The sequence below is a fragment of the Mus caroli genome, unplaced genomic scaffold (assembly GCF_978045245.1).
Source record: "Mus caroli unplaced genomic scaffold, Mus_caroli_1 scaffold_11, whole genome shotgun sequence".
Classification (NCBI taxonomy): domain Eukaryota; kingdom Metazoa; phylum Chordata; class Mammalia; order Rodentia; family Muridae; genus Mus; species Mus caroli.
This window is the reverse complement of record NW_028227266.1, coordinates 73,874,663-73,901,371: the sequence shown is the minus strand read 5'-3', so window position 1 is coordinate 73,901,371 and position 26,709 is coordinate 73,874,663. Positions and strand designations below refer to the sequence as shown.

General features: G+C 42.3%; 1 protein-coding gene across 4 annotated transcripts in view; it reads right to left on the bottom strand.

The window, feature by feature from the left end:
- Nucleotides 1-12,956: 12,956 nt before the first annotated feature.
- Myo5a (myosin VA) overlaps nucleotides 12,957-26,709 on the bottom strand; it is a 155,596-nt gene continuing 141,843 nt past the window's right edge. For all 4 annotated transcript variants that reach the window (XM_029481121.2, XM_029481123.2, XM_029481125.2 and 1 more), the window contains 6 exons: nucleotides 22,905-22,994; nucleotides 21,032-21,182; nucleotides 19,175-19,457; nucleotides 16,994-17,168; nucleotides 14,656-14,736; nucleotides 12,957-14,393 (listed from right to left, as the gene is read on the bottom strand). In XM_029481121.2, coding sequence (XP_029336981.1) covers nucleotides 14,241-14,393; nucleotides 14,656-14,736; nucleotides 16,994-17,168; nucleotides 19,175-19,457; nucleotides 21,032-21,182; nucleotides 22,905-22,994 — 933 coding nt within the window. In that variant the 3' untranslated portion in view covers nucleotides 12,957-14,240. The remainder of the gene's footprint in view (nucleotides 14,394-14,655; nucleotides 14,737-16,993; nucleotides 17,169-19,174; nucleotides 19,458-21,031; nucleotides 21,183-22,904; nucleotides 22,995-26,709) is intronic.

Genomic DNA, 26,709 nt, shown 5'->3' with positions numbered 1-26,709 from the left:
CTGGCGCCCGGACTGGGGTTGGCGGCGGGGTGAGGGTTAGCAGCGGGATTGGTGCTCGCGGGCAGCCCGCGTTGCCATTGGCCGGGTCCAGGTAACAGGTCAAAGAAACCTCCAGGGGTCCCGCCCAAGTTCCCGCTCCCTTACAGCAGCCAGCAGCAGCAAAGAAAAACCAAAGAATCAGAGAGCTAACAGAACTTCTAAATTGAGGAAGGGGTCGGATAAAAGAAAAAAAGTCGTTGTCCTGCGAACATTTTATATGCCATGGAAAGTAAGATACGGATCAAAGAAAATGCACCCAGAGATTACGCTAGTAAAAACCTTGTTTGACCTTTATGGCGAGCTTGCTTCTACCTCTCTTAAAGGACACACAGGAGGGCTGAATAAGTACGGGCCTTTTGGACGGATGTGAATATTTAACATTCAAAAGGTGTTGATGTCACCAAAATTAATACATAGGTCCAGGACACTGGGTTAAAAATCCTGGCAGCATGTTTGCGAACTGACGTTATTTTTATATTTTATTTGGGTTAGAAGTACTTGAACAGCTAAGACTATTTTCACCACAAAGAGAAAAGGGATCCTATCCTGCTGGCCTTCCTTGGGAGCTGCCCATTTTCTTTCTTTTTTTTTTTTTTAAAGATGTATTTATTTTACTTATATGAGTAGACTATAGCTGTCTCTAGATATTCCAGAAGAGGGCCTCAGATCCCATTACAGATGGTTGTGAGCCACCATGGAGTTGCTGGGAATTGAACTCGGGACCCTTGGAAGAGAGGTCAACGCTCTTAACCACTCACTAAGCCTTCTCTCTAGCCCTGGTCCTTGTTATTTTAAAGCCAGAATCTCTCACTGGCATCTGGGGTTCACTGAGTTAGGCTGACCCAGGAGCCCCAGAACTCCTAGTGTTTCTGTCTCCTCTGGTTTTACAGCACCCACAACACCTGGCTTTTAAAATGTAGATTCTGGGGGTTGAAGGCCCACCCTCAGGCTTGCACTGCAAGTACTTTATAGGTTAAGCTACTGCCCCAGCCCTGCCCTGCCACATATTCATGGGAAAAACAAACTACAGTCATTAAAACAGTGGGCTAGTCATATGAGAATGGGTGCGAGGGTAATGGAGTCTAATGGAGTCTGTTCATAGAGCCCCACACTGTGAGACAGAAAAACCGCAAAAGTAGACCCATGACAAGTGCTGAATAAAAAACAAAATAAGGATTCATGTCAGAAATGATAAATGACCAGGCCAGGTGGGCAGTGAGGGAGGTTCTAGCCCCAGGGGACTGAAGCAGGAGAACCAAGCTTGATAACAGCCCAGCTGGTTTTGTTCTTATTTGATATGGTGCGTCACAATAAAAATTTTTTTGAATAGGCTGTTTTATTAATTTGTGAATGGATATATATTTCAGACTGGGGACTCATTAGGTTGTCACTCTGTCCTTAAACTCAAAATTCTCCTGCTTCATCCTTCTAAGCATCTGAGATTATAGGTACATACCACAGAGCCTGACAGGTTTTCTGTTTGTTTGTTTGTTTGTTTTTAAAATTTAAGCTTTCTTTGACTTCTGGGTAGGCCCACTTGACTGGGGTGTATGGTCCTCATTGTAGTTATTATTATTACTAAATTTATTGATTTGATGTGTGATGTCCTGTTAGGGGCTCTGGCTCCTTGGAAAAGGTGTGATAGCTTTGTCTGTGCTGTGTTCTGTTTGACCTTTGAGTGTTAGGAAATGTGTGCTTCTCTCACTCTCCCTCTCTCTCTTTAAAGTTAGAATGTTTTTTCTTATCTATCTATCATTTTACTTGTGTATGTGTGCTCTATCTGCATATACACCTGTGTTCCAGAAGAGGTCATCAGATGGTTGTGAGCCACCATACGGTTTCTGGGAATTGAACTCAAGACCTCTAAAAGAGCAGCAGACAGTGTGCTCTTAACCGCCTGAGCCATCTCTCCAGCCCCTTATCTCTCTCTTTTTAAAACGAGTCTGTGAAAGATTTGTGCTCTTTCTTCTTTAAGCACGCAGTGAGACTTGAAGTGAAGGCCCTAGAGCTGGACTGGTCTTTGTGGTAAGATTCTTACTCACGCCTCTGCTTTCTTGGAAATCCATTCAGATTCCCCGGGTCTTGTGGTTTTCACGGCCGCCTTGCTGGGAATGCATCCACTTCTCCTTTGCTGGAGCAAAGCTGTAGGTGGGGCTCAGACCACACTGGCGCGAGATTCTGGATGAGGCCTTGGCAGTGCAAAGTCTGTGTGCTCACCACCGCCACACTGCTCAGCTGTGAGGCCCTGGAGCCTATACTCCTTGAGTCCCTGCTCTCCAGGGTTCTCCCTCTAGTCCTGCTTGGCTGAGGAAGACACGCCCTCTTCCCTCTCTCATTCCTGATTTTGGTAATTTACAACTTTTCCCGGATTGTTTAGTCAGCTTGATTAAAAATTTGTCAGTTGTGTTTATATTTCTGTTTGTTTTCTCTGTAAACTTTTTTTTTTTTTTCCTTTTTAGGTTTTTGGAGACAGGGATTCTCTGTATAGCCCTGGCTGTCCTGGAACTCACTCTGTAGACCAGGCTGGCCTCGAACTCAGAAATCTGCCTGCCTCTCTGCTTTCCAAGTGCTGGGATTAAAGGTGTGCGCCCCCACCCCCACCCCACCCCCAGCCTCTGTAAACTTTTATCTCTTCCTTCCCATCCCCTCCATCCTATTTGCCTTGGGTTTGGTTTGATCTCCCTCTGGCAGGCTCCTAAGGTGAACGCATTAAGTTGCTGATTTGAGGCACATTTTCAGTTCTGATCAACTATTTAAAACTATAAATTTCGGACCAGTGAGGTGGCTCCGTGGGTAGAGGAACCAAGCCTAGCGACCGGAGTTTCATCCCTGAAACCCATGTGGTAGGAGAGATCCAACTGCAGCAAGTTGTCCTCTGACCTCCACATCTGTACACCCCTCCGTCATACATGATGATAAATGAAAGAAATAGTTTTATTTCTCAAGGAATTGTTTTAGTTATTCTGGTAGGGATTCAAATTTATACGTTCTGTGGAGGTTCTGTCATAAAACCAAACACAAAACGGAATAAAATCAGAAGACTCTTGAGAGCCAAGCGTGATAGTTCACACCTATAATCTCAGCCCCTGGGAGGCAGAGGTAGAATGATCACAGTTCTATCATGTTTGTCCTATTTATTGGCCTTTCCGCCCACGTTTGTCTCCCACTTGTGGCTCCAAGGGAGTGCTTTTTCTTAAAAACAGGGCTTTTCTATGCAGCTTTAGCTGTCCTGGAATTTACTATGTAGACCCGACTGGCCTTGAACTCACAGAAATCCACCTGCCTCTTCCTGTAGTGGGGCGTTTTAATAGGTATGTTAATTTTATACTATACAACAAATATCTAAGAGAGACAATTTGAAAGGAAGAAAAAATTATCTTGGTTCGAAGGTTTGTGCCCACAGTTGGCTGGCAGTGTTGCCCAGGGAAGACTGAACATCTCAAGAGAAGCAGGAGCCCAAGCTGGGTGGGTGGGTGGAGCAGGTAGCTTACCTCGGCACGAAGCAGAAAGCAAGGATACAACTGTGACCTTTCAGAAACAACCATCACCAGTCGGTTGCTCTATTTCTTTAGCTAGGCCCCACCCTCTAAGGTTTCTACCATTCCCCATACAAATACAACAGCTGGAGATGAAGCTTTTAACAGATGAGATGCTGGCCACTGAGAGGCAGGCTCCCTCAGGGACAGATTCCTGTGATAACACACCTGCAAAATGCCCTTTATTTTGTGATAAAACTTTGTGGTACAAGCTGATCATGCTTAGAGGCATTCCCTCAGGCGTGCCAAACCTTTGGGTATTGCAAGTATTGTCATGTCTCTTTCTGGAAGACTCATGCTGAAGAAATGTAATCGAGTTAGTTAGAAAAAAAATGTATAATGTGAGGATTTTATAACTTTGCGCTGGCCTGCATTTACAACTATCCTGCTGGGATGCAGGTTGCAGGTTGGACACGCCTGCTCCATGATCCTAAACGAGCATGCTCAGGAGTGTAGTCCTTAACTGATCATGCTCAGGGGTGGGTGGGTTCCTATATGAGGTACATACAGGCTCTGCAATAAAGTCCTGGTGCTTCCTTTGCTGGCTGGCAAGGGCCTTGCTTTGGAAGTGAACTGGGTTCCCCTTACCTGGGTCAGGTGGTGAATCTGTGTCCACCCTTTTCACAGTGCCACCCCACTGTGCAGAGCCATGGGAGACATATCACACACACTCAAACCCTGGCATGAGTCACATATTTATATTTCTTCACAATCTTGGGAATTTTTTTTTCCTGGATCTAAATTTTTTGACAGTTTTTTTTTTTTTTTTGGCAGTTCTGGGACTGTTCTTACTGTTAATCAGCTGGGCTTACTTCTCCGTGCCCACATTACTTCACTGATAGTGCTTTGTCTGTTTCAACCTTCCCTACATCCAAGCCCACCTGTGCCCGCCCGCCGTCAGCCGGAGCATTTTGTGTCTCTTTCTTGAGCACATTCAGCTGCTAAGCCCCACTGTCTTCAGCATTGACATAAACTGCATAAATAATATGCATAATTCAGCATAAACTGCTTTCCACACTGGGAAAATGTCCAGTCCATTTTGGGCTCCCCTGAAAGGATGATTCTTAAGGTCAAAGGCTGACATTTATCTGATCACACAGACTCCTCTTCGCTGACTCTTCTCCAGTTTGTTCACAGAACCACCCAGGGCCCACTCTTTAGTCTGTCTGCAGCCAACCTACCAGATCTCCCCTGATTCCCATCGACTTTAACCTCCACCATATTTTGTCTTAACTTCTCTTAAATCATCTGTAGGTGAGGTGAGGTTAGTTCCTTTAGGAAGAAACTTTTATGATCTGCTTTGTTTCCGGTGAAACCTCAGAGCCAAGGCTTTGGAGGTGGGGTGGGGATAACAGTCCACCTGTCACTGAGAGACGTCCTCGATCAGTGTTGGGTACACAGGGGTCAGTAAAAGGCAAGCCACATGAGCCAACTTTTCTCCATGTGAAACCACTGCCTTGCAAGCCTAGCGCAGGGCAATTGAAGACCCAAAGTTCTCCGCAGTACAGTACTTACAGGGCAGAGTAGGAGGGAATCTCTTCCTCTTGGCTGTGTTTATTGTGAGCAACACTTAGCTACAAGCTAGGTGGAAAACCAACTTCTGTCTGCTACCAGAAGGTGCACACTCTACCTGGGGCTGGGGCAGGGGAACTCTGGGTTGTTGGCCACAAAGGCTAGAGTCAAGCGTCTTGTGTTGAATTGTGAAATTAGTGTGTGGTGTGTAGATATTGCTTTAAATAACTCTGGTGGTATAAGTGAGATTTCCTCTATAGTCTTAGGCATTTGATTCCGTGGTCCCTGGTTGGTGGTACTGTTTGGGTAGGGTTAGGAGGCATGGCCTTAGAAGGGATATGCCATAAACCTTAAACATTTAAAGATTTGCAGCATTTTAAATTTATTCTTCCTGCTGCCTGCTTGCTGTTCAAGATGTGAGCTCTCCTCCTCTGCTCTAGCTGTCAAGCCTGCTGCCTCAACTCCACCATGGTGGTTCCTTCTGGAAACAGAAGCCCTAACAAACCCTTTCTCTTATAAGTTGCCTTGATGATGGTGTCTTATCATGTTGTAGGGTTTCTATTGATCCAATAAAGCACCATGATCAATGTGGAAGTTTATTTCACCTTGAAGATTAGAAGATTACAGTCCATCATCCAGAGAAGACAGAGAAGGAAGAAAGGAACCTGGAGGTAGGCCATTGCAGGAAGGCTGCCTACTGGCTCACTCAGTCTTCTGTCTTCTAGAATCCAGAACCACCAGCTCAGGGGTAGCATGGCCCACAGTGAGCTAGGTCCTCCCACATCAATTATCAAAAAAAAAAAAAAAAAGCACCATTGCCTTTCTCAGTTGATGCTCTCTTCCAAAATGACTCTAGCTTGTGTCAAATTGACATAAAAACCAGCACATACAGCAATAGAAAAGTAGCTAAAACAGTCAAATATACCACTCATCAAAATCAAAATATAACATTTCCTTCCTTCCTTCTTTCCTTCCTTCCTTCTTCCTTCCTTCCTTCCTTCCTTCCTTCCTTCCTTCCTTCCTTCCTTCCTTCCTTCTTCCTTCTTTCCTCTTCTTCTCCTCCTCCTCCTCCTCCTCCTCCTCCTTCTTCTTCTTCTTCTCTCTCTCTCTCTCTCTCTCTCTCTCTCTCTCTCTCTCTCTCTCTCTCTCTCTCTCAGAACTCAGAGATCTGCCTGCCTCTGCTTCCTGAGTGCTGGAATCAAAGGTGCATACCACACCGCCAGGCTGGAAGGCCTGCTTTTGTTTTAATATTTTCACCAATATCCATAAGCACTGGGCCCATAGAGCTCTTGAAGCTGTCAAGTCAGAAGTGTCACTCTTAGTCTACTTTTGAAATGTGACAAATATTTAGGGTTAGGAATGGCTTTGCATGGGTATGTGGTTCATCTCACTTCTTACCACCGAGCCCTATTCCCACCTATGCTTGCCTCCCTCTCTTGTTTGCCTGAGGTTGTATGTGGGTGGGAAGACATTTGAGTCTTTAAAAATCTCTATAGCTCAAATATAAGGACCCAAGCCGAGATCCCCAGGAGCCACATACTCACTGCTCCCTGGAGCTCCCTGGAAGCCAAACTAGATGGATGAATTGATTCCTTCTGTCTCCAAAAATAGGGTAAGGAGTGACTGAAGATGATCCTTGATGTCCACCTCTGTCTGCCCTTACCACACAGGCTTCTCTTCTCCCACAAAGGATTTCCATCCTTTTATACATTGATAGTCAGCCTAGCTCCGGCCATTCAGCTTAGAATCCTGATTTTAACAACCAAGGTTGCCTGGGAATAGGGCCTACCTACATCTTTACATTTTCTTGGGTTGGAGCCTGAATCTTTGGTGTGTGTGTGTTTTTTCCAAAGTAGGTTAACACTGGCTGACATACCTTCAAGTTTTTTTGATAATAGAATCTAAATGATACAACACTTAAAGCCAGGCGTGGTGGCGCACGCCTTTAATCCCAGCACTCGGGAGGCAGAGGCAGGTGGATTTCTGAGTTCGAGGCCAGCCTGGTCTATAGAGTGAGTGCCAGGACAGCCAGGGCTACACAGAGAAACCCTGTCTCGAAAAACCAAAAAAAAAAAAATAAATAAATAAAAAAAAAAGAACTTTATTGATGAGATAAACCTGGCATTTTGTTTCTTCAGTGGTAACTTTGCTTATGTTTCAAAACATGTTTACCACAGTATTTAGGTTTCATGAATAATTTGTATTTTTCATTGGTCTCCCTTGTCTACACCACCCACCCCTTCCCTGGTACTGAGGATGGAGTCAGAGCCTTCTGCACAGAGGGACCTACCAAATACTGTTTTCCTGCCTACATTCACCATGAAGCCCATGCTTGCCTGACTTCTCCTGTCCTGGCTGCTGAGTGCTTGGATACCTCAGCACTTGCTCCCATCCTGCCCCTCACCACCACTTCCCCAGGCCAAGGCGCCTCAGGACTTGAGTTCTCTTCTGAACTTGTCTTGCCTGTTTTGACTGCCAATGCCTGGCCCACCCACAGTGGTTGACACCATGCTAGTAAGATCATAGGATGGCTTTTATGTTGCCACTCCCCCTCAATGTCCACGCTTTGGTTTCAGCAGCACAGTAGGCCATGTCGAGGGGGCAACTGCATGGATTCCCAGGTCTTGCCCTGGGTAGTAAATGCCACGTTGGAATCTATCACCTGCTAAAAGAATAGCAATATCTATTCCTGAGGCCAGTGATTGGGCAGCTAGATACATCCCCTGGCTCAAGTTATGTCAGGGAGTGGATTTCCTTTGGGGTCAAGCTTAGTCTGACTTCTATCCCACATTTGAGAAAATAATTCTACTGATAACATCCAATGTAATAACGAGGGTGATCTTACTTTGGAGAGATAACCCTGACTGAGTTCTAATCTATTTAGAAACTGTTTCAAATGTCATTTTTCTCATGACTTTGTAACATCTTGATGTACACAGACTATGTATTTCCATGGGTTAGCTGCTGAATAGAATCCCTGCTGCTGCATTTCTAGGGCCTGCTGTGGTGCCCTGGAAAGGAAACTCCTTGATAAATGAGTCTGATGAATGAACTCTTCCTGATGTGAAGTGGGACAGTCTGTGGTAGAAAGTAATACTTATGGTTCCATATTATGGCTACAGATGAGACTATGTCAATCAGATTGTTCCTTCCTCAGCCAAAGGGTGTCACATGCACGCTCCTTGACTTTTATCCTATTCTGCATGTTTGTCTCTTCTCCTACTGCATTAAAAGCTGAACTTTTGACACAAATCTTGTTTAAACTTTTGGAAGCCCCGAGTTCCCAGGCTCTGTTTTTCTGCCAGAGAATCCCAGGATGTCCAAGTGGCCACATCCCTCAGCTGTCTGGCTGATCTGCTTGCTTAAGTGTTTGCAGTTTTCACATTGCTGTTCTCTTAACACGGTTTCTAAGACCCGAGACTATACTTATAACAATTAATCTCCAAAGTAACAATTTGTTTTGTTGTTTTAAAATGTGAAGTGGGTTTATAGACAAAGACAACGTTTCTTTATATCCTTATCTTTATTTCAACAATTTTCTACAATAGCTAGGAGAATACAGCACTAATGACAGAAACACACTAAGCACATTAGACAGCTATAAATTTAGAGCATAAAATGTCATTCTGATATTGTTTTGGCTTTCCTTTTAGCATTAGGTAATACCCAGTGAAAAACTCATGTTTCCAAGGTTTTTGTTGATATGAGGTGAATTACTAGCCTTCTAGAAGACCTCCTGTGTGACATTCTAGAATGGGCTCAGTTTAATTCCAGAGAGGCTTCGTTGTACCTCTCACCTTTCATCACTTCTGCTTCCTCAACTAACCACTGTGCAGAGAGGAACTGTGTAGATCAAGAAAATTCTTTCTCCAGATCCAAGGAAGAAAAAGATTCGAAAACTGCAACGTCCCATTGACTGTATTTCAAAGGCAGGTCCATTTCACAATAAGTGCTAAAGAGTTAAGATAAAACCACAGTATGTTAAATGCCATGAGCCCATCTGTACAATACTGCTGGAACAACTGGAACTTTTCAAAAACACAAGAAAATTATTGTTACTTCAGGAGCCAACAAAAGAACATAATTGTGGATCATAAATCACAACCACAACACGTATCCACATTTAAAGGAGAAATCACCTTTTGTGGGAAAAATGTCTCACATGACTTAGAGAGGTGAAGATTTTATTACACATAGTAACAATAAGTTATTTGAAACTACTGACTCTGGAAAATGCACGGGGCTGTATTCACTTTCCAAGCATTAAATTATACACGGTAATTTCAACCTTCAAAAAACAAACCTAAAATTTCCCCAACTATTCCAAACAATATCACAATGCCAAGGAAATGTTAGCTGTTTTCAGATATGTTATGAGTCTAATTCTACCCATTAAGTTAAGCTAATGAACATTTTTTTAGGAGACCAAATTATACAATAAAAAATATATAAAATGCATCTGGGAGCTGTTTGACATGGCATCTTTTGCTTTTTGACCTATTGTCTATAATTCTAAAGTGACTTTAGGTACTGTAATGGATTAGAACTTACTACAGCTACTTTCTTGTTTTTACGCAGCCTTTTACAGTAGGGCACCTGACAGTTTAAAAGGATGTCCACACAAAGTTTTTAGAGTTGTATTTTTGCCTTTATTAGAAAGAGTTAGTGAAAGGCAAGACACCCACGAATGCTCTGACTTCCACCCTGCTTCCATGCATGCTAATTTGCTTACTGTTACAGGGAGTTGCACTAACCCAGAGATATTCCTAAAGCTAACATTTCATTGGTTGCTTTATAAACTCTAACCTCTGGTTGGAAATGGCAGCACATAGGTAGCAGGAGATGCAGGAAGGGGAGAACGGACTAAGTGGTTAGAAGCCACACCCAATCCAAATCCTTACAAAACCTTGAGAAACATGGCAAGATACCCCTCACTGAGGACAAGTTCTGGTGAACTTAAGGCAGCTCTAAAAGGGAAGGGACAAGGGTTAAGGCGGCCCTCACAGCACAGCCTGAGAACAAACTACAAAGCACTTACCACAGACTGCTTGTGGCCTCAAGCATGCATGCCCACAGCACAGCTCCTAGCTCCTCCCCTGCAGCATTGCTGTGGCTCTTCCAAGCTTACTCTGACTAACCAATGGCAGACAGCCCCGGGGAGGGAGGGACTTAGTGTCCTGGGTCCCTAGGTGCCTCTCTGCAGGCTGTGTAGTTCAGCCAGGGGCTCTCCCAGGGAAACCTCAGGGTTGTGGAGAGTGGCCTGCCTTGCCTCTTCACATCTGAGGTTTTCACTGCTTCCTGCCCTTCTAGTTCAGACAGCCTCTAACTTGAGAGTCCACACCCTGTCAAGGAGTACTGGCTCACCACCAAAGGTAAGCCTAGTCACAGTTGGTGCTGTAAGCACTGTGCACTGTGCACTGGCCTCCCAAGGAGTAAGTTGGTGCTCATCATTTGTCTTTTCCCACATGCCAATAAAGATGAAGAGCACCCTTAGTAGCCCAGAGCACCCTACAGCATCTGGAGAGACAGGACAGCCTCTGCCCTTACCGCTGAAGGGCAGTGTCACCCCCAGCGAGTCACTGACCATACCACTGTCCCAACTTCTCATCCCCACTGGTTGTGGGAGCTGTCTCCTGTGGACGCTGTGAGGAAGTGAGGTAACAGAGGAAGAGTTGCTGGCGTGAAGCACATGCATTATGGATACTATTTCTGCACTACTTTCAACAGGACCATGCAGCGTCACACACGGACATTTGCTCTTCATCCTAACAGGTTGATGTTACCCAGAGGACCCTTGACCACGCCTCCTGAAGGACTCTCCACTGGTGACTCTGTGTGTATGTGTGTGTGTATGTGTGTGTGTGTGGAGGGGGGGGCTCCATGTGGAGTTCTCAGGATGGCATCAGTTCCTCTTTTCCTACAATTGTCAGAAGTTTTCTCACAATAAACAAGACACTGAGACCTGAAGTCTTCCCAGATCCTTCTGTATACATTATTAAAGAATATGTGTATTATACACACTTGCTCACCCATAGGAGTCTCTCTTTAGCTGCTGAAATGAGTCAGTAACAAAGCAAGTCATCTAAACTGCCCAGAGCTACATCCCCTGTCACTTGGTTTTGGATTATAGTTCTGTCATTTGCTTTCTAAGCAGTGCCGGGTACCATGGAATGGTCACAGCTCCAAAGGAACCAGCAAGTTGTCCTTTGTGCTTTTGGATTTGTGTTTATCTTTCCCTATTCTGAGTTACTCTAAGGCAGAGTCAAGCCTTGGGCTAAGAAAAGCTGCAGGAAGGGATGGGAAACTGCTCCTCTCCTCACTGTGGATGCCAAGGGAGTGAGCTGCATCTGCAGCAGGGAGAGTGGTGGCTACTGGGAGGGGCTCATTGTGAGGAAGAACTGCTGTGCTGGTGTGTCTTTCAAGAGCTCCTTCTTTGTAGTCCAAGCATGTCATAGTGGAATTGTGGAAAAGCCAATTAGTGGTAATGTTAAGGAGTACAGAGCAAGGACAGGTCAGGAGTGTACACAGAACACCAAAAGGTGAGTCCCATGCATGCCGACCAGGGCCACAGAAAGCCATCAGGCTGGAAAGATTAGGGAAGTGGGGGATGGGACAGGCAGGGAGAGGTGTGTGTTTGAAGCTAGGAGAGTATAGATGACAGAGTAGAGGTGAGTGGTCCTCACTCAGCCTAAAGGTCACCTGTGAGCACAAGCCTGGTGCCTCCCTCCTTAACAAAGCAGTGCACACACTCACCATGGGGGTCTGAGCAGCTTGAGAGAATCTAAGCTTGGAATCATAGACTCTGAACCATTGTCACTGAACCAGGAGAACCACAAAATGGGAGCAGCTGTAGAACAGGAGCCCAAGCTCTTGACAACAGAGAAAATTGAGCGGAAGTGCTAGAAACTGTCGGGCACAGATGTCTGAAATAGGAGACTGGGGTTCAAGGACAGTGGATATGACAGCATGTCCTGAAGACAAGACTCAGGGTGTGCATCAGCATCCTACTCAGGACTAAGATGGGAGCAGGGTGTGGGCGGCCTGCCAGGGCTGAGTGAGGAAAGAGCCTACACGTGGCTCTGTTTGCTCCGCAGTTCTCCCACCCACTCCCCTTCTCTACCTGACACACTCTGTACTAGTGAGATGGCTTTAAGCACTAACTGTTTACTGAAACAATACTGAAAACCCAGGAAAACTGAAGACAATTAGTGTTTTAGGTTCTGCAAATAAATAAATGTACTGCAACTGAATGAAGACTGAGACTGTAGCTCAGTGATGTACTTATTTAACACAATGAGGCTATGGGTTCAATTCCCAGCACTACAAAAACAAAATTCCCTAAACAAACAAAGAAAGTTTATCATGGAACAAAAATTACTTAAACTAAGTAACTTTCAAATAATACAAATAATTAGGGTGTTGTAAAGTACCTAAATGATGTATGTTAAGAAAAGGTTTTGGCTACATAAACTTGTGACTTAGTGTATTGACCCTAGGGAACTGGCAGGCACTAAACACTGGTCTTTACAGCAGGACAGAGTGACTGTGACCCCTTCCTCTAGGAACCAAGTATGAGTGAACTGTAAACAGGGAAGTAGCTGGAACAATCAGTTGTCCAACCCTCTCACTTTATAAACAAGGACATTCAGGCTTCAATAAGATAATGAACAATAATTGCTGTTTAATAACAGTATTTATCATTGACTTGAAACCATTTAGCTCTCATTAATAATATTGCACATATTTAAATGTCACTGTTATAGACCATCTTACAGTTAAACTATACAAATTGATGATTGTAATTAAGAACCAGAGGGATGAAAGCTAAGAATTTGCTCTTGCAAACCCCAAAGGATTTACTACATAAGACTTCCAGAAAAAAAAAATGGAGACTATGCGTAACTAGGATTTCATAATGAACACATACAGAATCTGGGTCTCACTGAACCAAATCCTCTATAAAGTTTAATAATCTCTTTATACTTCTTACATAAATCTTCTTAATGTGTTTATAATATGATATTTTAAAGTATCCAGTGGTATCTGAGAACATTTATAGAGGTTGCAACACCTAAGCCCCCTGAATTATAATGATTTATTTATATGCCTACTTTGAATAACTTATAGGATAAACAGTTTCAAGATCTTAATCATAAATATTCTGACAGTCCTTTCTAGATAGTGACTGAAACTAACACCTAATAAATTAAAAAGAAAACTCGTCAAGGTTGAATATATGCATGGCAAGAATCAGATTTGGGAACTAAAAACAAGGAACTTTAGACAACACTATACCATGATGTGATATCCACACAGATGACTTATCAATGTAATAATCCCGATCAGCAATGACATCAACAGCCACTCTGTCTAACTCTACTTCCCCAGCATCTGCTACTCGTGCTGATGAACCTGTGGATAACTGCATATAATCCGGTTAGAACTGATCTGGTTGACTTGTAAACAGAGCTGATGAAAGAGAAGCTTAGCTTATAGTCCTAGTAAGACCTATCACTTAGGTCAGGAGACAGCACACAGCAGCCACTTAAGATGCTCAGTAAGCTACAGTACAAACGGGCATCTACACGGCCTAGCAAACAGCATCTTTCACATCGCTATGCCGTAGTGACACAGAGAAGGAAGTTAATTGGCCAGTTACTTTAATGTTGCCAGTTTATTTTTTTTGATCCAGTTTGACAATATCAACATGATTGGCTCCAAAGCTGCTATGATATGTATGTATTCAGTGATTTTCTTCAGTTCTTTGTGCCTTGTTCACAACAGTTCATACATATGGGATTGTATTTTGTATGCCACTTAAATGCAGCACTAAAGATTTAAACTAAATGCAGTCAGCTGAAGACACGCCCCTTTATCCTTCCTTTCACTCCTCCCTGCCACCTTTCAGCTGTATGTAAACTCAGGTTTCCAACTGATAAAGAATGAATGTTGTTTAAAGGTAACAGTACAAGGAGTGTCCTCCCGGTTGGTCAATCAAAAGGATTCTGGGGGGAGGGGTGGATTTCCAGTTAACATCTTCCTTTAGAGATAATCAGTACTTTTTCTTTAAAAATGCATTTTCAGTAGCTCACTGGAAACAACTGTTCATATTCTGAGGAGAAGTGCGTTTTCTATGTTTGCTTGGACAGCACTTCAGACCCGTGCAATGAAGCCCAGGCCCAGGCTGGCTGGGATCTGGATGGTTTCTAGGGCCAGGGAGGATGGGTTAAAGGGAAAAGTGACAGGAAAGATGTGTTTCGCATCCATGAGCAGCTGTGGAGAGTCTTTCCTGTCTCGTAACCGCATCTGAGAAGATTAAGAAAAGAGACAAACAGGGTATCAATCCTTCCAACTTGCAAGATATTTTTCTATAAAATTTCTATTAAAAATTTAATGAAAATGTTAATTTTTTGATTAAAAATATTTATGGACTATAAACTTACATAACTGTAAAATAAGAAAAATGGAAAAGCAAAAGATAAAAAACACATTTTCCTTCCAAAAACATTGTGAATATTCCATTCAAACGACCATGTTGTAAATCAGTAAGAAAGAAAAAGCCTTTTACCTGTATAGTGCGGATAAATGAAACGGAGACCCTTTCTTCAAACTCATTAACCGGTGTGTACAGGTTCAACACTTTGACAATCTGGAGAGAGAAAGGGTAAAGACTGCTCACAAACAGCCTGGCTCTTCATGATCTGCTGAGTGGGAAGGACCTGCCGCACCCCCCTTTCAGTTTTACCTGGGGTGGGCTGGGAGGGAGGGAAGGAGGAACTGAAGGGCACTCTTGCCTTTGTGTTTGAAGTTTTACAAGAAAAATGTAGTTATGAAACATTTTAAGAAGAAAAATGAGAAAACCATTCAAACAGTATAAAATATAATTCGGGGAAAAGTGCCCCTATTTATCTTCTCCATCTCCTAATGCAGCAATGGCTACCCATGCTCTGGGCCACCGAGCTACTTTCTATACGTTCTGGATTTTGATATTTTTATACAAATGAGATGCTTTCTGGTAATGTTCTGCAACTTGCTGTCTTCACATTATAGCATATGTGGCCATATTAAAATTATAGAATTAAATATTATTCATTTTAAACAATCTTAAAAACTCATGTTTAGAAAAGAAAGTAATTATGAATGAATAACCAAAAAGTTAAGAAGTAAATTAAAAATGGTCTTAAAAAAAATTGGTCATTTCTCTTTCCTCTTATGGTACTGGAGGGCTTGAGACAGATCTCTATGTACCTCAGGCTGGCCTGGAATTCACTATTAGTCTCGAGAACATCATTGTCTGTGTAAGGTAGAACTGCTGTTTTCCTCTGTAGGCTAGGCTGGTCTCTCACTTGCTGTCCTCTTACACCAGCTTCCATGTGCTAGAATTACAGCCTGTACCACCATGCCTAGCCTCATTTTCAAGTTATTTTTTAAAGCTGTGCTGACACACTAGCTATCACAGTCACATATGGTTATTTACATTTAAATTAGTTAAACAGAAAGTTAAGTACAGGAAAATGCCAACCTATAGGCAAAGAGTATGGTAAGCACCAGAGAGATATGGAATAAAAGTCGGTGAGTGACGACACACTTGACTCAGGAATCAGCCACTCAGAGACCAGGGTTAAAGCTGCACAAAGGACTGTGCACCAAGACTTGTCAAATCAATCAAGTAAATAACCAAATTAAAGGTTGACTTAATTCTTTAGGGCATGTGGGATAGTAACGTTGAGATATTAAGTGTTAGCGCACATTCTCTAAAAGCTGGAGGACAGGAAACATCTGTTATCAGGTTTCCCCACTGTGCCATTACTTGGTAGAAATGGAAAAGACTTCAAGACCATTACCAGTACTGAAAATTTCCACTCAAAAATAAGTTTACAGCAACAATTTCCGTAAATTTTGGCACTAAGAAGCTATGCCTGTGATTCCAATGGTTTTCCCTGAGTGAAGTGAATCACACTGGCCAGAGCTAAAGAGCTAAACATCAGGGAGATGAAATAACCAGAGGTCTTCCTTTGCCTGCTGCTGTCTCCCCTAACACCATTCCTGTCCTGGCACTTCCTTAAGTTCAAGGCTGCTGAGTGGCGCCTCTCAGAAAAGGCTGTCAGTGCTTCCTCCCAGCACTTGGGAGGCAGAGGCAGGCAGATTTTGAGTTCGAGGCCAGCCTGGTCTACAGAGTGAGTTCCAGGACAGCCAGGGCTATACAGAAAAACCCTGTCTTGAAAAACCAAAAAAAAAAAAAAAAAAAAAAAAAAAGAAAAAAGAAAAAAAAAACCCAAAACAAAAAACAAAAAACACCACCAGAACCTGCTACATTTTTTTGATATTAGCTTTAAGTATTTCTTTTTCCCCTAGTGAGCTGTAAGCTCATGAACATGGGGATTTCTTATTGTTAATTAAAGTAATTACCTCCACAAGTATGATACTGTTGATGGAACTGACGCCATGTAGGACAGAGAGGAAGAGCTATTTTGTGTATGTAGGCAGTGCCAGAGCATGCGTGTGCCTTGGGAATTGGCTCTCTCCTTCCACCTGTGGGCCTCAGGGGTCAAGCTCAGGTCATCAGGCTCGCCAGGAAGTGCCTTTTCTGCCAGCCATGCTACTGGCCCCAAATAGAAAAATCTAATGAACCATTAACTACTGAATAACATAGAAATAACTTCATGGAATGGAAGCTCGACAGAGTATATCCCTCATGAGAGCAGGGACTTTGTTTTTATTCCAGGTTGTATTTCAGGGCCTAGAACATTACAGAGTACTATGCCCTTACTCTCTGCTGAATATTCTACATATGAATATGAGCAGCACTGAAATTAATTGATAATAAAATCCCCTCTCTTCCAGATTTACACTGACATCCTCTGGGATGGCTGCTGTGGTGTGCGGCCTGTGGACGGCTGCAGTACCTGGGCCGTGGTCAGGGCGTTGCACATGGAGCAGATGGCTTCTGCGTCATCGTCAGTTTTCTTTTTCACTTGCAAAAGCTGAGCGGCCTGGATAAGAGGTTCCAGAGTCTCCTTGGCCCCACTGTTCATTAGATTCTTGTCACGTAGCCATTCTTCCAGTTGACTGACATTGTACCTATGCCAAAAATAAAAAGAGAAAATGTAAGAGAGAATAAGAGAGAAAATGCAAATTTGCTGAATGCTGTCATAAATGTCTTAATTTTGTGTATGTAGCCTTGTCAGTTAATGTGACAGGTAGTATTTTTATTCAATTTTCTAAAATCTAATCAGCTGTGCTTTAACATTTATCATTATAAAGTCATGAGGCTTATAATCGTAATTATGTAAGACAGAATGACAAGAGACTGCAACTTTTTATTGAAAGATGGAAACAAAGTCCCCAGAGGAAAAGTTATTAGACTTGCTAATAAACAAAACGGAATATATCATATGACTCTGTCCTTATTAAACAGCTGCCTAGAATGTACTGTTGGCTTCTGAAATTCAGGTTCCCTTTGCAGGATAAACCTCTTGATTCTTCATGCACTCTGTCTTCCTTAAGAAGACTCCAAAATGTGTGAGTGAACAGCCAGATGCCCCAGCATATGCCCTGCACTCCAACTTCCCTGGGGAAGGGCCCTGACAATGGGGACAGTGGCCTGAGAAAGCCTAGAGACACAAGAGAAGGGCAAGGGAACACCCTTGGAAGAGACAAAGACTCCACAGATGCTAGGGTTTGAAGAGGTGCTCAGCTATCTGACAGGAGATTTCAATATTAAGGCAGATGGACACGGTCAGAATTCAGTCTTCAGGCAGATGGCAGCATTATGATATGAAGGTGAGTGACTGCAGCTGGGTGTAGTGGCACACACTTGGGAGGTAGAGGTAGGAAGATCTGGCATTCAAAGCTTTTTTGGCTACACTGTGATTCTGGGATGAGTCTGCTACATGAGACTCTGTCTTACAAAAAAGGTCAGACAACTTCACAAAAAGTTAGAATCTCTGAACGGAGTTTATACCTTAAAGTGAGATATGGGTAAGAATGGTAAATATAGAACACTACAGTTTGCTAACAGTAACCATAGATTATAGATTTGACAGAACCCTCCCTTTTTTTGAGTCAGGGTTTCTCTGTGTAACCCTGGCTCTTCTGGAACTTGCTCTGTAGACCAGGCTGGCCTCGAACTCATAGAGATTCACCTGCCTCTGCCTCTTGAGTGATGAGATAAAAGGTGTGCGCCACTACTACCCCGTGAAAATCCCTTTGCTTTCCTCCGGTAAACATACCGGATGTTTCAGGATAACCATTTGCTCCCCAAATTCAGTTCTGTTACAATAATGAAGCAATGGGGAGGAGTAGTGAGTATGAAATTCAGCTGCTGCTGGGCATGTCTGGTGCATGCCTGTATTCCTAGCTGAAGCAGAAGGATTGTGGGTCCAAGACCAGTTTCTCTAAAACAAACAAGTAACTAAAATAAGTGAAGAATGGGGTATAGTTTGTCTTCAAGTTCAAGTGTTAGCGAATGAGTTCTTTGGACCTATTATTTTTCTTTAGCTTAGAAATTTCAAAAGAAAAAGAAAAGTGTTTGGTTGGGTATGTGTATATGCACCATGCACATACAGCGTGCACAGAGGCCAGAAAAGGGAGATGCAATCCATGGAATTGGAATTAGAGAGAGTTATGAACCACCCTGTAGGTGCTGAGCCTGCCTCTGCCTCTTGAGTGCTGGGATTGTTCAGGAACAATAAGTGCTCTTAACCACTGAGACACTTCTCCAGACCCTGTTGGGTCTATTCTTATTTATATTCAAATATGGAAAGATGTCTCATGATGACAAAATATTATAAAGTTTCATTTGTCTAATATTTTCTTATTATGTAATCAAAACAAATAAGAGAGAGAATTATACATCGTAGTGTATCTTGCACATCTCTATGATACTACAAACAAGGTAGCTTAACAGATGAGCAGGTTTCCTCCTGAGCAATGAGAACCCATTCAGGCCCAAGAACTGGCTCTATATCAGTCCTTCCCTTGCTGTTGGCCATGTGGCACTGGCTAAAACAAGCCATCCTCCATCCTGCTGTCACAATAAGCAGGCCTGTTACAAGAGGCTGTCATCCATGTTGATGGCTGCTCACCTGATCTGCATGCCCTTGCTCCAGGAGCACATGTCCTTGCGCAGGAGGAGGTTGTTTAGGGTGATGGCGCCCACAATGTAGAACATCTGTTTGACTACCTGCTTGATTAGCTCCGGGTCCATGCCATGCTGACACATGACTGAGTGGAAGGAGTTGAGCTGCCGCAGGATGGAGTCCAGTGTGTAGGTGCCCTCATCTGCGATACTGGAGGTTCGCTTTCTGAGCCCTGTGGGCTTCACCCCAGATACGCCCTGAATTGTTTCATGCTCTAGCATGCCTGAGACTGTAGAGATATTTTAAGTGTTAAGATGGTTCAGATGTAAAAACACACTCTTTCTCTCTCAAACACATACACACATGCATGCGCACATGCGCGCGCGCCATGCGCACACACAAATACACACACACTTTAGGAAATGATTGGAGGATAAAAATAGTAGGAGAAGGAACTGTCCCAAGAATAAGCCTTTGGATGTTAAACTTTAATGAACTATTAAGTTTTTATATGCAGAAATCTCTCACAGTATTAAGTAATCTTACTGCTGCCTTTTCTAAAGTAAGCAGCAGCTTTGGAATTGCACTTGCATGTGGTATCTGAGAAAGTTTTGAGTGGTCAGATAAGTGTTCTTTGTATTTGATCTCAGTCATTACAGAAAAAGCTACTAATTCAAACACCAACACCACCACCACCACAATAACAAAACACTAAGAAGGGCAAGGCTTTGGGAAGCAGTCTTGGAGAAGGCCTGTCAGAGCTGATGGTGTGGAGCTGGAGAGCTGAGCTCCTCCCTGTTCTGAGGTCCCCACACTGCAGTGAGACCTTGGGATAACCTTGGTTTCTTCAGTCTTAGTCTCTGTTCTTGTACTGCTGTCTCACCTCTCTCTCAGTGTCTGGCTAGTGCCTCCTTAGAAAGCTTTTGACATGTCTACTCAGAGATGCCCATCCCCTGCCTGGGAGGCCCTTGTACTCAATGATTATGCCCTAAGCTCAGCTCCCCATGAACCCTATACTAATTCAAAGCATTTGCTGTTGCTATGAGATGACTGGGAGATGGAGACAGAAAGGGGGGGGGGTACAGCTTAGAGGCAAGCTATTTGCTTAGCCGGTACACATAGGCAAAGACAGGAAGGACTGGTGGAGGCTGACTGTCACCTCTGTGTTACTTCCTGCATTTTGGCCGATGTACAGTGTTTTAAATTTATAACTTCTAAAGCACAAGAGAAGAGGTAACTGCCACCTCATATGGCCTCCTCAGACTTTTATGTCCCTAACTGTTTTAACTATGGGCCTCTGAAAAAATTAAATGTGTGCGTTCACTAAGGGAGTTAAAAATATAGAAACGTGGAGACCACATGGTCAAGGGAAGAAAATAACAAAAGTCTGAAGTGGTGAAGTGCCTCTAACTTGCCTGGATATAACAGTGCTTGGTAATTTGAAAAAAAAAAAAAAAACAAAACACAAATTTGCTACATTAAAAACCTGCAAATTCGTGCATCCCAAGGGAATCAGATAGGACAACATATAAATGACCATCCAGAATGAGTATAAAGTCAGGTGCATGGAATCACACTCCATTTACATATATAATCAGAAGCATTATATATGTTCCCAGCCTCCACAGTAGCTGGAAGTCTTTTTGACAATTAGACGAAGGAGCAAAGTCTATCGCTAGAGAGAAGACAGAGCTTAGTCGTCAGAGAGGATGTAAACACGGATCCCAGTGCTTCAGACATGTGGACACTGACTTCTGTCGCAGTTACCGCTTTACGTTCTCCACATGAACACATGCCTGCCACACGTACCACTGACCTCATCTGTCAACAAGCACCCGTGATGCTCAGCGACACTGGTCTTACCTATCATTGGCTGAAGAATGTTCTCTAACACCCTCACGAGCTGCTGATAGATCTGAATGGCCAAGTCACTCAGTACTTGCCGATATTCAGCAAGGTCAAAATTGGTGAGGCAGTGCTCATTCTGGCGAGATGTGTTGTGCTTCATAAAGCCCTAGAATCAACACAATGTTAGTGGCGCACAGGAAGCTAATGTCTCTGTCTGCTTCACTCTGCATCCTGCTCAGCCCTTCTACCTGGTGCCAGGGTCACCATTCTCAATGCTGTTGCCTGTGTTTTCACACCTGCATCACCCTCTTCTATTTAGCTTTGAATAACAGAGGACCTTGGCAATCTATACTTAAGGCTTTCTAGTAGCAAGATGGGGAAATTTAACTTAAGGAAAGAACATATGTGATTGATAAAACAGCAGGTCTACTGCCAAACACTAAGTAAATAATTGAAAACACTCTTTAACTCTTGGCTCTTTAAATACAGTCCTATGCATATAATTACACCCAGAGGAACGTGCATAAACTTCTTGATTAGAATATTTTCTTTATGAACTAGAAAACAATTGAGCTTTGTCATTTTATTCTAACTCATGGTATCTACATGATGATTTCAGTCAGCTCTTAGAAAAGTCTTTCAATAGCATTGGTTTAGAAGGAGAGCTCCCCAGAAAGGCAGCGCATCTTCCAGTCACTTTCCCCTAAGTACATGGCTCACTGGCCCCACCTAATGACAGAGTAGCTTAGTGGATAACGCAGTCTAAATGAGGGGCCAGTCGGATAACCTTCATGGCCTTTCTCAGGATTCTGCTCCCTCAGGCCCAAGTTCTAGATGTCCTGCTCATCTCTGTATATCCTGCCATCCTGCCGTGACAGTCCTTTGTTCTGCCTGTCAGAGAGTATTACTGACCAGTTTCTCTGCTGCCTTTCTGACAAAGAATGGGGAGATGGGATGGGGTGAGGTCAGGCAACAGTCTCTGAGCTGTGCAGATGCAGAGTCACAGCTCTGCTCCTTGTGTCAAGAGGTTACAGACTAATGGATGAATCTCACTGAGCCTCATCTGTAAAATGGGTTTACTGCCAATGATTGCATCAATTACATGTCAAAGTATACTGAGTACTGTTAGATACACAGTAAGCAGCTTTTAGTTTAATCAATACTTTAGATTTACACTTGGCTAAACTCTATCAAACAACAAACACTTCACTACAAACAGATACATATGTGATTTTTTTTGTTGTTGTTGTTTTCAAAACAGGATTTCTCTGTGTAGCTCTGGCTGTCCTTGAACTCAGAGACCCAACTGTCTCTACCTCCATGCCCAGGCGTATATACTATTTTTTTTTGTTTTTTTTTTTTAAAGATTTATTTATTATTATATGTGAGTACACTGTAGCTGTCTTCAGACACACCAAAAGAGGGTGTCAGATCTCATTACACATGGTTGTGAGCCACCATGTGGTTGCTAGGATTTGAACTCAGGACCTTCAGAATAGCAGTCAGTGTTCTTATCCGCTGAGCCATCTCTCTAGCCCCCTGTTGGTTGCCTTTAAGGTACTTAGCCTAAAAAGATTCATTTCTTTAAACAATTCTATATCCCAATCCTAAGCTCATAAACCACAACATGTAAAGAAAAACTTGTTTTCTGGTAATTACTCCCTGACTGGTGCTTGGCTTGCTTTTGATATGCTGTCTTTAAATGCTAGGAAGGAAGAAGCCACATCACTGCCCCATTCACCATAAGACAGCGAACATCATCGAAGGAGTGCATTTCCTGTTTGGGGGTTTGGAAATTAAGTTAACATGATTCAAACATTTTTAAACTTTCCCTTTAAAAGGTCAAAAAAAGTAAAACATGCTGTTTTTACCACTAAGGTTTTCTCACCTCCTCTCCACTATATTGCTTCAAACAGTGCAAAAATCGACATGTGTTAGAGAGCCAGAAGGAGACAGTTTCAAAATCGTCACCTCTTTTCTGAAAGAGAAAAGAAGTCTAAATTTGTCTTATTCTTAGGGAAAAAAGCTAGGCAGACACAGAAGACACACTTCTTTTACAAACAAACCATCATAAACTATGACACAGATAAACCAGACTTTAGTTTTATGCCATTGTCAGTTTACCTCAGTCTCCTGATATTTGCTACTGTTCTTGCCTTCAGAAAAGTATTCCCACTCAGCTAACTCAGCTGTCTTTTGTGCAGAAAAACATTACTTCTCAGCTGACTCAGACAGACTCACTTGCTTGGGATTAATGAAGGGAATCAATAAGAGCTAAAGGCACAAAGGATATAATAATTTCTGTATCAAAGAACATGAAAAAGAGATTGACAGCCTCAAATGCAGCTTGGATTAAAACTCCTATCACAACAAAATTTCTGAGCAGTGAACTAGAGATGGAAGAGTCCCAAACTGAGCAGACAGCAAAAATCGGTTGGCTCTTGACCACAATGGGGGAGTGCAGACACAGTGCAGATGGCTATGAGTTTATGAAAGAACCTCTGATAATAGTTGAGACATGGAAAGTCATGGAACCATCAACATTTATCTATAGTTTGCACAGGAGTTACCCAGGTGCCTAGCATTAAATAACCATGGGTTTTTTGATTTTTTGTTGTTGTTGTTGTTTTTTAATCTTAGGAGTTTATTTAAAAAATGATATGAGGCGTTATCATCCTTAAAAATGATATATGGGTTAAGTGTTTACTGCAAAAGCATAGGATCTGAGATTGGTCCCCAGCATACATGTAAACATGGTGTAGTGGCTTGTAATATCCCAGGACCTGGGAGGCAGAGATGGGAGAATTCCTGAGGCTTACTGACCAGTCAGCCTAGCCTGATCAGTGATTGCCAGGTCCCAGTGAGAAAGCCTGTTTCAAAAATCAAGGCAAGTAGTAATCCTGGGGAACAACATTTGAGATTGTTTTCTGGTCTCTACATAGAATCGCGCTCAAGTGCATTCATGTATGTGCACACACATACGTGTACACACATACTTTTATATATTCATAAAGAAATATATTTAATATCTATCTATCCTCTACATACATATATATATATATATATATATATATATATACACACACAGATATATTTAGTATCTACGCATGCTATCTATCTTTATCTATCCATTCATCCATCCATCCATCTAATATCCATATATTTATCTATCTACATACCTATCTATCTATATCTCTGGTCTAATGTAGTCTAGGATGTCCTCAGACTCACTGTATAGCTGATGTTAACCTTCAATTCCTGATCCTCCTCTGCCTACCTCTCACGTGTGCCTCTATTGGTGTAGAACCCAGACTGCATTTATAGAGCACCTGTCTTTGACCCTGGCTGTCACTTTATATACTAAAGTACACTGAGTACACTCAGAAGAGAACATGCTATGAGAAATGGTTAATTTCTTATAGGTTTTTTTTTAACAATAAAACTTACATCTTTACATATAAAACACATTAAAACCCATACATTTTAGAGAACATTTTTCTGAAATGACATTAAGAAAGGAATCCTAGAAGATATTAAGTTCAATTTAGAATTTTTTAGCCTAGATAAGAGAAGTGAGTTCAGGTCTCTACTTTGAAAAAAAAACCAAACAAAACAAAACCCTAGTTTTAGGGATATTGCCAGAATTAAATAAAACTTTATGATATTCCCACACATAGACAATCACCCTATGGCCTGCATACAGGTTTGTCTAAGAACTTTAACTCTTCCATAGATGTGGATAATATGTTTCCAGTGGTGGCTCTTACTGAGCTGGCAGAGAACATCTTTACACACTGGACAGCAACATTAGTCAAAGACTCTTCTACAGGACAGAGTCACTGATCATCTTTGGTGATGTCTAGACAAGTCCAGTGGCAGAGAGACTCGGAAGAGCCTAACAGAAAGCTTATAATTATACCTACACAGTATCAGCGTCCTTAGCATCACCAGAAACAAAACCAAACATAAAACCCAACCGGGTAAAAGCAGATTCGGGTGATTACGGAGAGGACTTCATAAACAACTGTGTTACGTCTGCTTCTTTTCATACAAACAGGATGGGCCTCTCTGCCCATCACAGCAAAACACTCTTGTTACTCCTAAATACACTTTCTGAAAACTTCAAAGTATTCAAAACCAAGCAGCACCTCTCTACCAGTTAACTAGATCAAGTTTATCAAGGTAGTATTTTTTATAATGAATAAACTGTATTTGTTCAAAATTAGATTTGAATCACAGAGAAAATTAGACAAGCTCAATTTCTTTCAGTTTTCTACTTATTAGATAAAATGATCTGAACTAAAAACTGGATGGATTCCCAATATGCCTTAGAATAGTTACACTACTGTTAGGATTAAACTAGGGCTGTAGGACAAACACCTCAATTCACCATGTGGATGTAAGGCAATGCACGTTAATTTAAAGTGGAATGCAAAGGATATTTTACTATGGCAAACATTCTTTTAAAATCATTAGCTAATATGCTGTGATGATTAGTCAAATAGATAAATATATCTTGCAATTAGGCTGAGAGAGGGGAAACATTTAAAATCTGTAAGAGTTAACTAAGAAATAGTCAATACACAGTCTGTCTAGTATCAGTATGTCCAAAATTAAGATGTATACTTAATGGATTAGTCATGGATTAAAACACTCATGGATTTTAAAAGAGGAGTCTTCAGAAACCTCACACTTTGGTAATCATTGTGGAACAGAATGACAGAGAACAATTTTTCCACAGACATGGAGACCAGCACTTGTTTGAGGTCACAGAGGCTTGGGGCAGGAAGGGGAGCTAATGTGCAATGGTACAGTGTCAGGAGGGAGGGTGACACAGCCCATAGATGGGGGTGATGGTGCAGAGCAGGGTCAGTATAGATCAACAGGTGTAAGGAGAATAATGTCAAAGTTTATGTTTTGCATATTTTATACATTTTTTCTTTTCTTCCTCTTTTGAAAATAGTTTTTTCTCCTCACATAATATATCCTGATTATGGTTTCTTCCCTTTGTATTCTTCCTAGTTCCTCCCTACCTCCACTCTCATCTAGATCATATGTTTCTCCTTAGAAAACAAGGCTTCTAAGAGATCATAATAAAATACAATGAGATTAAAAAGAAAAACCAACAAGCTAACACATTGGAATTGGACAAAAGAAACTAACAAAGAAAAAAGAAGCCCAAGAGAAGACACAAGAAACAAAGGTTTATTCAGTCAAACACTCAGGAATCCCATAAAAATACTAAACTAGAAGCCATACTAACACACACACACACACACACACACACACACACACACACAGCACCTGATGCAAACCCGTGCAGGCCATGTATATGCTACCTCAGTCTCTGTAAGTTCATATGAGTTTTGGTCATGCTGATTTTGAGGGCCTTGCTTTCTTGGTTTCCTCTATTCCCACTGGCTGTTATATTCTTTCTGAATCCTCTTCTGCAGGGTTCCCTGAGCCCTGACAGAGGGGATTTTACAACAACAACAAAAAATTAAAGGCCCACTTAGAAGCAAGAGAGTTACTGGATCTTTATCCTAGATGCTCTTATTATTCTGTTGAATAATCAGAAGACAAGGTGCCTGGAGCACATCTTAATTTCTCACAGAAATACTCAGCTAAAAGTTAGATGTGGGGCTAGAGAGATGACTCAGCAGCTAAGAGCTCTAGCTGCTCTTCCATAGGTC